Consider the following 11,596-nt stretch of genomic DNA (forward strand, 5'->3'; position numbering starts at 1 on the left):
TTCAACGAAGCTGTAAAATACAAGATATCTTTGACTGCAAACCACAGAACAACCAACTCATGATGGCTTAAAGTATAAGGAGGATTAAAGTTAAATTGTCACACTTAACAATGAGAGCAGAGGTACGTGGCTCCAGGATTGATTAAATCAGCACGGTTAAATCACCAAACCCCAGATTAGTTCCATCTTTTCATTGTATTATCCTTTTTTGTTGCCTTAGTCCTTGCTCTGGCCTCCCTCTGGGAAAGCTGCCACAGTTGCAGACGTCCTGTCCACACTCAACATTGTCTCCTCCCTAAATTGAAACTCTACCTGATTCGGGCCCTTACAGGCTGCTTGGTTTCTTCTATGGGTGAGGCTCACATGGCACTTGCTGCTGGGATATGGGCTTCTTTTTCGGTGAGTGATTTGGGAAGCAAGAACAGACCCCCCTAGAGCTGGCCTAGGAAACCAAGCTTCAGTTCATCTAGCATATTGCTCCAGCATTTTGCAACTGAGTCAGCTGCTGCTCTATGACTACAACCTGAGCCACGTGGAGACAGTCACATCTCAGAGAACATCACAGATGGTTTTCTTGAGAGGGGAGACGCAATGGGGCAATGGAGTCTCCCTAGAGTTCTCTTTTTGCTCCCTATTCCTATGACAAAAAATGTTCCCTCCACAAATTTCAAACACCTAAGTGGTGGTGGGGAGGGAAGTTTAGCAGAGAGGAGTCTAGGAGTCCCAAACTTAAATCTAAACCTTGTGAATCTGCTTCTGTTGTCATATCCACTACCCACTCTGACCCTGCCTCTCTCCTGTAAGTACTGTTCGATCACATCTGGCCCACCCCCAGCGTCCCCCTCCAGATAATCCAGGATAATTTCCTCATCTCAAATCCTTTATGTAATCACATCTGCAAAATCCCATTTACCATGTAAGATAACGTATTCACAGGGCCAGGGATCAGGAGGTGGGCATCTTTGGAGGGCCGTTATTTAGCCCACCACGTGATAGGAAGCTTAGCTGGGCAAGCTCTCTAAGGGGTCATGCAAGCTCCTGGGGAGGTGGGGGAAGAGCCTAAGGGAGGGGCCTGGAGCTGACTGAAGCCAGGGTTGCAGGGGCGGGATCTGGGATGATGGCGAGGAACCCTGGGAAGGTGGGTCTGGTGAGCACTCTGCCAGGGCCAGGCAGTTTCGTATCCTCCTGAGTGTACCATCCTGGAGGGTTTTTTTTTGAGACAGAGTCTGGCTCTGTTGCCCGGGCTGGAGTGCCGTGGCGTCAGTCTAGCTCACAGCAACCTCAAACTCCTGGGCTCGAGCAATCCTCCTGCCTCAGCTTCCCGTGTAGCTGGGACTACAGGCATGCGCCACCATGCCCGGCTAATTTTATTTTTAGTTGTTTGGCTAATTTCTTTCTATTTATAGTAGAGATGGGGTCTCGCTCTTGCTCAGGCTGGTCTTGAACTCCTGAGCTCAAGCAATCCTTCCCTGGTGGGGTTTTGAGGCAGTGGAGGGGCAAGTCACTGGTCTCAAGACCCCCAGATCTGCAGAAGCAGGGCTAGATCCAGGTGCCCGCTCCTGGTCTCAGTCCTGCCTCGCTGCTCCAGGCTGGTGAAGATGCTGTTCCAGGTGCCCCATGAGGGTCAGCCATGAGGGCATTGCTACTTGAGATCACAGCAGGGGTGGGGCTGGTGGCCCTTGGGCATTTAGTGGACCCACGATGGCCAAAAAGTTCTTGGGGCTCATGGGAGTTTCCGCACCATGGGGGGACACCAAGTCTCCAGATGCTTCCAGGAGGTAGGGTGGGTGATGGTGAATCCAGCTCTGCTCAGCTTTGTCCCGAGAGTCCTGCTGTCTGAGCTGCTGTCTGCTCTGCTAGGGCCTTGTGGCTTTTTCAGGGGGTCTCCAGGCCAACCTCCTCTCCGGATTGCCCCGGCTCAACCTGAGCCCCAAGGCTCCATCCAGAAGGCAACTTGGACAGCCTGAGGACTAAAATTTCCTTGGGGGACGAGGGGCTGGGCCGCGGGTCAGCTGCAGGGGAAATGCTTACGGGCAGTGTGTCAGCAGACACGCTTGGTGGGGCAATTGTATTTACGGCGGGTCATGGCAGGCCTCGCGCCTGTAGGTGCTAGTAGTGCCGCCTTTTTCGTTTCTTTTCTTTTTTTTTGAGACAAGGTCTCTCTCTGTCACCCAGGCAGGAGTGCAGTGGCACGATCATGGCTCACTACAACCTCACACTCCTGGGCTCAAGCAATCCCCCTGCCTTGGCCTCCTGAGTAGCTGGGACTACAGGTGTGCACCACCACGCCCGGATAATTTTTCCCTATTTTGTCAAGATGGGGTCTGGTTCTTGCTCAGGCTGGTCTCTGATTTCTGGCCTGAAGCGATCCTCCTCCCTTGGCCTCCCAAAGTGCTGGGATTACAGGTGTGAGCCACTGAGCCTGGCCAGGGTTGCCTTTTTCTGTACCACCCCAGGCTTTTCTGAAGTGAGCTGCTTGCTGATGCAGGCGCTGGACATTTTGGTCTTTTCCTGACTATGACCCCTAAATTGCCATCCAGCCCTCCTTTCACACGGGTGCTCCCAGGATCCCCTCCCTCCTTCCCATTCTCCTCCTTTTCTTTTCAGACCAGGATGAAGGAGGAGAAGCTGGGCCCCGAGGGTGGAAGAGGCTAAAGGCTCGGAGTCTCACAGCCCTGGGCAGTAGAGGGGTCAGGTGCTCATATTCTGGTGCCAGATTGTCTGGATTCTCGTCCTGACTGCACAATTTACTAGCTGTGTGAGCTTGGGCAAGTTACTTAACCTCTCTGTGCTTTGATTTCTTTATCTATGAAATGGGGACTAATAATAGTACCTACCTCCAAAGGGTTTCTGGGAGGATTAAATGAGTCAATATGGTGCAAATTGCTTAGGACAGTGTCTGGCACATAGTTAGGGCTCAGTGCTGGCTCTCGTTGGCTGTGTTCCTCACCCCTCTCCACCCCCAGCCCTTCTCTCCTCTGTCCCCTCCTCCAGCTCAGGGCCCACAGGAGGCAGAGCAACAGAGTGAGCTCCCGAGGTGCAGTGGGTGGGATTAGGTCAGCTAGCAGGCTAACCCAGAGCCGGCGGTGGCAGGCTGGGTCTGAGTCCGGATCCTGCTGGAAGCTGGAGGTTCCAGCCTCCTGACCATGATGCCAGAGGGGCTGACATCCTGACTTTACAGCTGTTGTCCTTTTTTCCTCCTTTGCCAAGGTTCCCACCTGCTCTCACAGAGGGGGAGGAGCCTGAAACAAAGCCTGGATTGGCTGCTTTCATTTCAATCCATTTCTGGCAAACAGGGAGGGGAGGGGCATAAGGTATTTAGCTAAAACTCACAGGAATATCCGCATAATCTAGAGGAGGGGGTAGGAAGGAGAGAGGGAAAGAGGGCCAGAGAGGGGGCCCAAGGCAAGAGAGTCCTTTCTAACTGGATGGTTTGTAAAGTCCCGGGGGTGAAAGCGGTAGGAGGATGTGCCATGACCTTTTGGGCTGAAAGCTGGTGGGGAGTGTGGAGTGCCTGCTTGATTTGTGACAAGAGAGACACGGAGGGACGCTGGATGCAGTCGAATCTTTTAATGATGTGGTCTCGGTGGGGTCTATTCAGGAAGGGGGACCCCAGGGGAGGTGCTTCCCTGAACCACAGCCCCCATACTTGGGCCTTCATCTCCCCTCCCCCCTCCTTGTGTGAGTGGCCCGGGACCTGGCGGACTCTCACTCCCGTTAGGGCTCGGTAAGGCTCCTTCTCAGTCCTGGAGTCCAGTCTTCTCCTGTGCCGAGGCCTGGAGTGGAACCATATGCTTCTGTTGCTCTCGTTGCTGTCGCCTCAGTTTCCCTTTCCTCCTGGGAGGCGGGAGAGTAGGATGCTGGGTATGCAGCCTCCAGACCAGGGCTGGGAGTTGGGGCGCCTCGGGGGCTCTCCACTCAGCTATTCCCAGCCACCTGCTCTCTGCCCCAAGCATCTACTGCTCCCTGGAGCTGGGAACCCCAGAAAGCATTCTAGAAGAATCTCAGCCAACTGAGATAAAGGGACGAAGAACTCTGGTCTGGAAGAGGAAGCCTGGGTTTGAGGCTCAGCGCCCCCCCAGCCTGCAGGCGTGACCTGGAATGAGTCACTGCTCCTCTCTGGGTGGGGGCCCACCTGTTCTCCAGGTCCTGCACTGTGTCTGGCAGCGGCTGGCCCAGGGTCTCCGGCAAGAGGGCAGTGACAGCGCTTGCGGCCACGGGGACAGCGCCGTAGATGAAGAGCGGCACGGAGGGGTAGAGCTCGGCGGTCATGCTCACCAACGGGCTCACGATACTGCCCACGCGGGCCATCGTGCTGCCCATCCCCAAGCCTGTCTGCCTGTGGGCCGCGGTGGAATGGTTAGAGTTCTGGCGTGAATGACGAGGTGCTGGTGACATTTGGAGGGGGAAGCTCAGGTACCCGAGGGCATCCCCGGTACCTCCTCTTTCTCCATTTAATTAGCAAACTAACTTGGCATTTGTTTTGGTGATTTTTTTTTAAAAGAGATGTTGGAAAGGGCTCTGGGCAGAGAATCAGAGACCTGAGATTGAATTTTGCCTCTGCCCTTAAGTTGCTGTGTGACCCTGGTCAAGCCCTGTTCCCTCTCTGGGACTCAGTTTCCTTAGTTGTCAAATGAGACAGTTGGGTTAGACTGACAGTTCTCAGATCACCCAGAGGCTTTGTGGGTTACTGTCCCCCCCGCCCCACATGGACCTATTGGATTAGAATCCCTAGGGGAAGAAGCTGGAGTCTGCATGTTGAGAACATGTTAAGAACATTCTCTATGAGAGAAGAGGTTAAAAACATTGACTCAGGAGACAAACTGCTTGGGGTTCAAATGCACTCTTCGCCATTTGCTAGCTGTGTGATCTTGGAGAAGTCGCTTAACCTCCCTGTGCCCCAGCTTTCACATTTGTAAAATGGGAATAATGATAGTACCTACCTCATGGCTTGTTATGAGGATTAAATGAGTTAATATTTGTAAAAAGTTTATGATACTGCCTGGCACACAGTAGGTGCTTTATATTATTATTGTTCTTTCCCCTGAAATCCCATAAGGGTACAGGGTGGTAACCATGACCTCTCGGGTTTCTCATTCCAGCCTAGGAAGACCTGACATTTCTTTGACATCTCATGTGAATTTTACATCCCATTCTTAAAATAGGCTTGTGTTTCTTGTTTCTTAATGCAAAAATACCACCCCCCCCAGCCATCTTGGCACTCAAAAAATCAATGCTATGTTTATCCCTGCTGCTGGCATACTATCAGGTGTGGTTTTTGTGATAGAAAATTATTTTCATGTTTGTGATCTTGGCTTTCAGATGTACAACTTGGTTTATAGATAGAATTTAGATTTGGTGGCAGCTTCTAACTTGTGCTTTGGAAATTAAGACAGGACTTCCATTCATTGCCTCTGAGATGTGCCTTCTTGGCTCCTTATCCTGCCCCAGTTGGTGGCTCCTTTTGAGATCTTCTATTGTCAGGTAGGTGGTTAAAGGACAGGAACACCTGTATTTAGCTAGGCCATGAAGTATGTGTAGAGTGGTTACTATGTGCCTTGCACTGCTGAGAGTTGGGAGGGGACCTTTGGGCTGGGGTGTACTGGCCTATGTTCTGGGGTGTGACCTGTGCACAGGAGAAGGTCTTTCCCCAAGACCGCCTCCCCCATCAGGCTCCTGCTCACCGGATCATTGTGGGGTACAATTCCCCAGTATACAGGAAGATGCAGTTGAAGGAGGCAGCCAGGCAGCCCTTCCCCAGGACAGCAAAGGAGGTTCGGACAATGGACTGGCCTAGAGAGAAAGGAGGGGACAGCAGGAGCTTGGGACTGGGGGCTTGGAGGCATTGCCTCCCTCCCTTCTCAGAGGTTGGGCTGTGTGTGGGGATGGGGCTGAGGATGAGGGGCCAAGGTGCTCATGGGTACTCACCCTGGGGTACTACCCCATTGACCAGGATGCAGATGCCCGCCAGCAGCAGTGAGGCCATCTGGGCAGACCGGCGACCCAGGTAGTTGATGACAAGGAAGCACACAAGCTTGGCAGGCAGGTCCACGGCACCAAAGATCACCTGGATTAGGTACATGCTGACTCCAAAGCCCTGTAGGTCCATGACAAGCCCATAGTAGGCAAAGCTAGTGGCAAACCTAGTGTGGGGAGTGGGGTGAGGGGTATGCAGTTATTAAGGAGTCTTAAAGTGGGGTGCTCTTTCAAAATAAGGATGAGCTACATTGGGTACCCTGCTTAAGGAGCTGGAGTCAGCCTTGGCTAATATTTCTTTAAATATTTAAATGCATACTTAAACTGTGTAGTTTAAGTATTAGGATAATCTTCTAATACTCTAAATTTCCCAATCTTCCAATAGCTAGAATATCCCATGTATTGGGGAATTTTCACTTAGTCGCTACGTAGGATTTACATTGTTTTAGTGTTTATATTATCTATTGATGCTGGGCTGAGGGAGGGCAGGTGATATCCAAGCCAAGGGAGAGACCAGAGCCTTCTGGGATCTGTCCATGGTACTGGGATGAGCGTTGTGCTTTTTAAGACATCAAGAACCCACAAAATGAAGCTCACATTATTGGATAGAACTGACGACTGAGAGTAAATCCCAGATTGGAAACAAAGAATTCATTGCCAGGATTGTTCCTTCTGATCACGCTTGCCTTTACTGTCATGGGATTGCTATGGTGATGGGAAGGAAGGATAATGCGGACTGTTGCAAAGGGACAGGAAGATTTATGGGTTTGATCAGCCTTGGCCAAAGTTTTAGTCCTCTTGTTGCCTGTGCCCGTGTTTCCGGCGGGCGTCATAAGGCCGGTGATGTCTCCAGATATTTTACAAGCCAGCCTGCTCTCTTCCTTCACGATGTGATTCTTTAGACTCTGGAGTTCACTGGTCCTGGCGAGGTGTTTCCACATTGCAGCGGGGTTGGTGAAAGGAGGAGAAGGTGGGGAGATGCATGTCCAGTTTGGAGACTTGGACTGAGTTGAGACTGGAGGGTGTCTGGCTCTTCAGGACTGTCCCTGGTGTGGAATTACTGTTTCTGAGTGGACTGCTGACTTTTCCTCCCTCTTGTCTGGCCTCTTCCACCCATTGTGTCTGCTCCCTCCCCAGCCAGCCTTTTGTCTCCGTCCGTCTGTCTGCCTGTCTGTCAGTCTGTCCAGGCCTACCACAGCATGGAGAGGCAGAGGAAGAGGCGGCGAAGGGCGGGGCAGCGCAGCAGCTCAATGGCCGAGGCCTGGCCTTTGCCCCTGGTCAGCTCCTTCTGCAGACTGGCCTGGAGCATCTGCTGGGACAGGCAGGGCTCAGGGCCTGGGCTCCTCCTAGGGGATCCTCCCAGCCTATCCCTTATTCAGGGAAGCCTCTTGGGCGCTGGGTTTGGGGCTTGGGGATGGAGCCCTGGAGAATGCCATGGGAGGTCTCAGGGGGTCTTACCTCCATACTCAGCTTGGCCCCTTCTTCCCGCTTCCCATTGATCCGGGCCACTCTCTGCAGGGCCCTCAGGGTGAAGTCCAGCCTCCCGGAGGAGGCGTACCAGCGGGCGGACTCGATGAAGAACCTGGAGCAGGGGTGGGGGGTGGGTGTTGGCGTGGCTTCGGCCCCAGTGAGCTGGGGTGGGGCTGGGGCTGGGTTTACAGGGGACTGCAGTGGGGTTTTATTTAAGGTTGGGAGCCCAGGGACCTTGCCAAATCCAATCTCTAGGACCACAAGGCAGTGCCCAGCTTGGTGATGACCCATTCTCCTCCCCAGAAGCTCAGCTCTTGGGTGCTGGGTAGGGGAGCAGTGCAGGCCGCCTGGAGAACTGAGGGGAGGCGGAGAATTGGATGTCCTGGGGCAAAGCCTTCTCCGCACAAGCTTGGTTTCCCCATCTGTCGCACTCTGGCATCAGACTGAGTTTGACCTTCTGGCTTTGACCTTCTCTGACTCTGTGGAGTGGGGCGTGTGTACGAGCTCTGGGAGATGTCCTGTCCCTTGCAGCCCTCTGGGCTCCTGTGGCAACCGCCTCCCACCCTGGGCCCCACTCACCAGGAGTAGACGAAGAAGGCAAAAAACGGCAGAGAGACCAGCAGCTGCAGGTGGCGCCAGTGGGGCACAGCATAGGCCACGCCGGCCAGGAGGAACTGGCCCAGGCTGTACGTGTAGCCAATCGCCGTGCCCACATAGGCCCGTGTGTGGATGGGCATCCACTCCACATCTGGAAAGAGGGTTAGAACAGGTGGTGCAACCAACCGGGCTGCTGGGCAGATAAAGACCCCTCCCTCCGTCAGACCTTCATCTGTCCGGGCTCAGTGGAAGATGCCCCGCGTGAGGCTGGGTGCCAGGGTACAAGGAGTGGGGGACTTTGAGTGGAGGTGGGATGGGGAGGTGGGTTCAGAATGCCCAGGAACTGCCTCCTCCACACTCCTGATGTTTTCTTTTTGCTCCTCCTCGGACTGCTGTCTCGCTAGAGCCCCCTTCAGAGCCTCTCGGAGCACTCAGCAACTCCTCACCCCCTCCTCACTCGTCCTCCGCCCTGGACTGGAGTCCACCCCCCGAGGACAGAGCAGCTTGGAGGAGGCAGCGAGCGGTTTTCCTCCATCCTGGAGTATCGAGGTGGGAGTGGGACCCCCTCTCTGCTGTGTCCGAAAAGTCCTAGCTCTGTTCTTAGTGGGCTCCTGACTCATCTGCTGGGGCAGGGGCTTGGGCGCTCAGACTGGACTGTGGGGCTGGATTCCTTAGGTGTCCTGCCCGGGCCTTAGCCCAGTCCCAGTTAATTCCTTTACTCCAGAGAATCCAAATAACGGATTCTCTTCTGGGCTGAGGGATGACCTTGGGTACATTCTTTCCCTTCTCCTGAGCCTCACGTTCCTCATCCGAGAAACAGGGGGAGGAGGGTGACCTCTCAGAAGGTGCACGTTGATGGCCATGGACAGACCAGGCTCTGCATCAGTGTGTTTGGTCTGCATGGTGCTGGCTTGCTCTGTGTTTAGAAATGTTAGCGTGACTTGCAAACATTAAAAAACTGGGATATTTTACATTAATCGGAAGGGAGGGGGAAGATCTAACAGCCCTAGGACATCTAGGCTGGAGTGTCTGTGTGTCTGTGGTGTCTCTGGACGGGGTGCGCCTCTCCTGTGAACGTAGTTCTCACTGCTCCCTAATGCCCCCAGCACTTGGTCTGCTTCAGCCGTTTGCACGACCTGCCGCCTCTCTCAGTGGAGTTTGCAATCCCATTTCTAAATGAGGGGGCAGGATGGCATGAGCCTGACAGAAAGGTTGTTCACCGGCTGGAAGGACTGGAAGGGCAGACCCAAGGCAAGGGTGGAGGGCAGGCAGTGCTCAGGAAGGGTGGGCTGGGAGAGCGGGCTGGAGAGGGGCCGTGGGGCTGGGTGGGCAGAGGGGAGTGGGCGGGTGAGTGTCCCTCACTCAGCGTCATGCAGTTCAGGGAGATGCTAGCCAGAGACATGCCCGAGAGGAGCCGGAAGATGCAGTAGACAGGGAAGTTGGGTGCGAAGGCTGTGCAGGTCCCCGACACGGCTGTCTGCAGGTAGTTCAAGATCAGCACCTTCCGGCGGCCCAGCCTGTGAGGGGAGCGGAGACCTACAGCAGCCGTCTGGGGCCTGACAGGCGCCAGGCTGGGCCGGGAGAGGAGTGCTTGCCCTGGATGAGGCCTGGGCTGGGGGTCTCTGGAGGACCTCTGAAGTATGAGGCTGGTGCTGTAGATCCTCAACCCAGCCCCAGCTGGGACTACCAACCTCCCACCGAGGCCACCCGAGGAGCCTGCAGCCAAGGAGCCCCCAGGCCCAGCCCTTGGCCCCACCCAGGACTGACCTGTCTGCCAGGTAGCCGAACATCATGGCTCCGAGCAGCACCCCCACCATGTACAAGGACTGGGCCATCTGGCGTAAGGCCCTGTGAGAGCACACGAGGTCCCACTGTGGGGAGCAGGAGCAAGGGTCAGGTAGAGATGAGCCTGGCTGCAGGGAGTCCCCTCCCCTCCTTCAGGCTGTTCCTCTGGGGTCCATGTCACCTCCTTCCCCGGCATTTTCCTTGCTGTTTGCCTGCCTGGTCCCGGGGGCTGAGAGCACTTTTTTTTTTTAACTCAGCATTTTGTTTTAACCCACGTAGACCTTTTTTACAAAGGCCCCCATCTTGAATCTCTTTCTCCATCTTCCTACCTTGGCCCCTGGAGAACTTGAGACAGTGTGTGTGTGTGTGTGTGTGTGTGTGTGTGTGTGTGTGCGCGCGCGCGCGCGCGTCCATCCGCCCGTCTGTCTGTCTGTCTCAGAGGGGAAGGCAGAATCTGGATGGTGCATGGAGCGGGGAGCCCCAGGTCCTCACCTCAGTCACGATGGTGGACGGAAAGGTGCTGTTGTCATAGATCCAGCCATTGGTACAGGGCTCGGTGGCCCCTGTGCCATTGGCCTCTGTGCCATTAGGAAAGGGTGGTCCCCACTGGGGGGAGGTGAAGCGGAGGCAGGATTCCGGCCGCCCTTGCTGGTCCCGGGGCAGCCAGGCCTCCAGGCCCCCGTCCTTGCTGAGGTTGGCGTGGGCAGGTGGACGGCAGTGGTGGGCGGGGATGGCAGCGGTGAAGTTCTGCAGGGTGTTGTGGGAGGCCATCAGGAGCATGGGGAGGATCACCAGGGTGACCTGGATCTGCTGGAAGCGGCCGACGCCCCCCACTTGCTTCAGGAGGTCATTGAAGGCCATGGGGCCAGGCCCAGCCGAGCTGCTGAGGGCTGAGGCCTTCCAGTTCCAGGACTTCTGTCTGTCTGTCTGCCTGCCGTCCCTCTCTGGAGGAGCAGGGCTGCCGTTGCCTCTGCAGCTGGGTTGCTCCTAGAGCTGAGTCTGAGCTGGCTCTGTGGGGGGACAGCAGCCTGCCCCTCCTTCTCCCACTCTCTCCCTGTTCTGTCCCTCCCTTTCCCTTGCAGCTCCTCACTTCGGGGGTCGGGGAGAGCTCAGCTTTCAGGGTCTGCTGTAGCCCTGACCCTTCCATAGGCAGCTTTTAATCCTTGCCCTGGAGGGAATGAGTTAAAGTGTGACTTGGTATCAGAAGGATTAACCCTCCGAGTATTCCTTGTGTCAGTGGAATTTCTCCAACTGGGTATAAAGGGCAGGAGAGGGTGGACTGAAGTGGGAGTGGGGAGAGGGATGTGCTGGGAGGGCCCATCTGGGCAGCTGAGGGCAGGAGGGGACAGAGCGAGATCTTTTTGTCTTCCTTTTAGTGATAAGACTGGGCTCTGGGAAGTGTGGTGGCCTCTTGAGGGGTTACTGTCCTTTTTAGTGGACAGGATCCAAATAGTCTGTCTTTGGGAAAGGTTGTCAGAGAAAATATAGGATGCCCAGTTAAATTTGAATTTCAAATCAATGAATAATTTTTTTAAAAAAGTATGAGTATATCCCTAATATTGCATGGGACATACTTAAAATGAAAAAGAATTCATTGACCTGAGATTCAAATTTGACTGGGCATCTTGTGCTCTTATTTGCTAAATTTGACAACCCCAGTCTTTGTTCTTCCGGAGTCAGCTCGCATCTCACAGGACCGCGGCTTTGTTCACTTGCAAGAAACATTAGAGGTCAGAGGCCACTCTTGAAGGAGGGGGACCTAAGACCA

General features: G+C 54.6%; 1 protein-coding gene across 1 annotated transcript; it reads right to left on the reverse strand.

Annotated features, from left to right (window-relative positions):
• Positions 1–3,556: 3,556 nt before the first annotated feature.
• Positions 3,557–11,006, reverse strand: SLC22A6 (solute carrier family 22 (organic anion transporter), member 6). Its single transcript, XM_012665328.1, has 10 exons — positions 10,321–11,006; positions 9,811–9,914; positions 9,406–9,560; positions 8,026–8,194; positions 7,435–7,558; positions 7,170–7,285; positions 5,929–6,143; positions 5,685–5,793; positions 4,136–4,339; positions 3,557–3,834 (listed from the first exon to the last, which is right to left on the reverse strand). Exons 1-10 carry the CDS (start codon positions 10,687–10,689, stop codon positions 3,741–3,743), a joined length of 1,659 nt encoding a protein of 552 aa, XP_012520782.1. The 5' UTR covers positions 10,690–11,006; the 3' UTR covers positions 3,557–3,740.
• Between the last annotated feature and the right edge of the window lie 590 nt (positions 11,007–11,596).

The sequence above is a fragment of the Propithecus coquereli genome, unplaced genomic scaffold, assembly GCF_000956105.1.
Source record: "Propithecus coquereli isolate 6110/MARCELLA unplaced genomic scaffold, Pcoq_1.0 Scaffold120, whole genome shotgun sequence".
In the NCBI taxonomy this organism is placed as follows: Eukaryota; Metazoa; Chordata; class Mammalia; order Primates; family Indriidae; genus Propithecus; species Propithecus coquereli.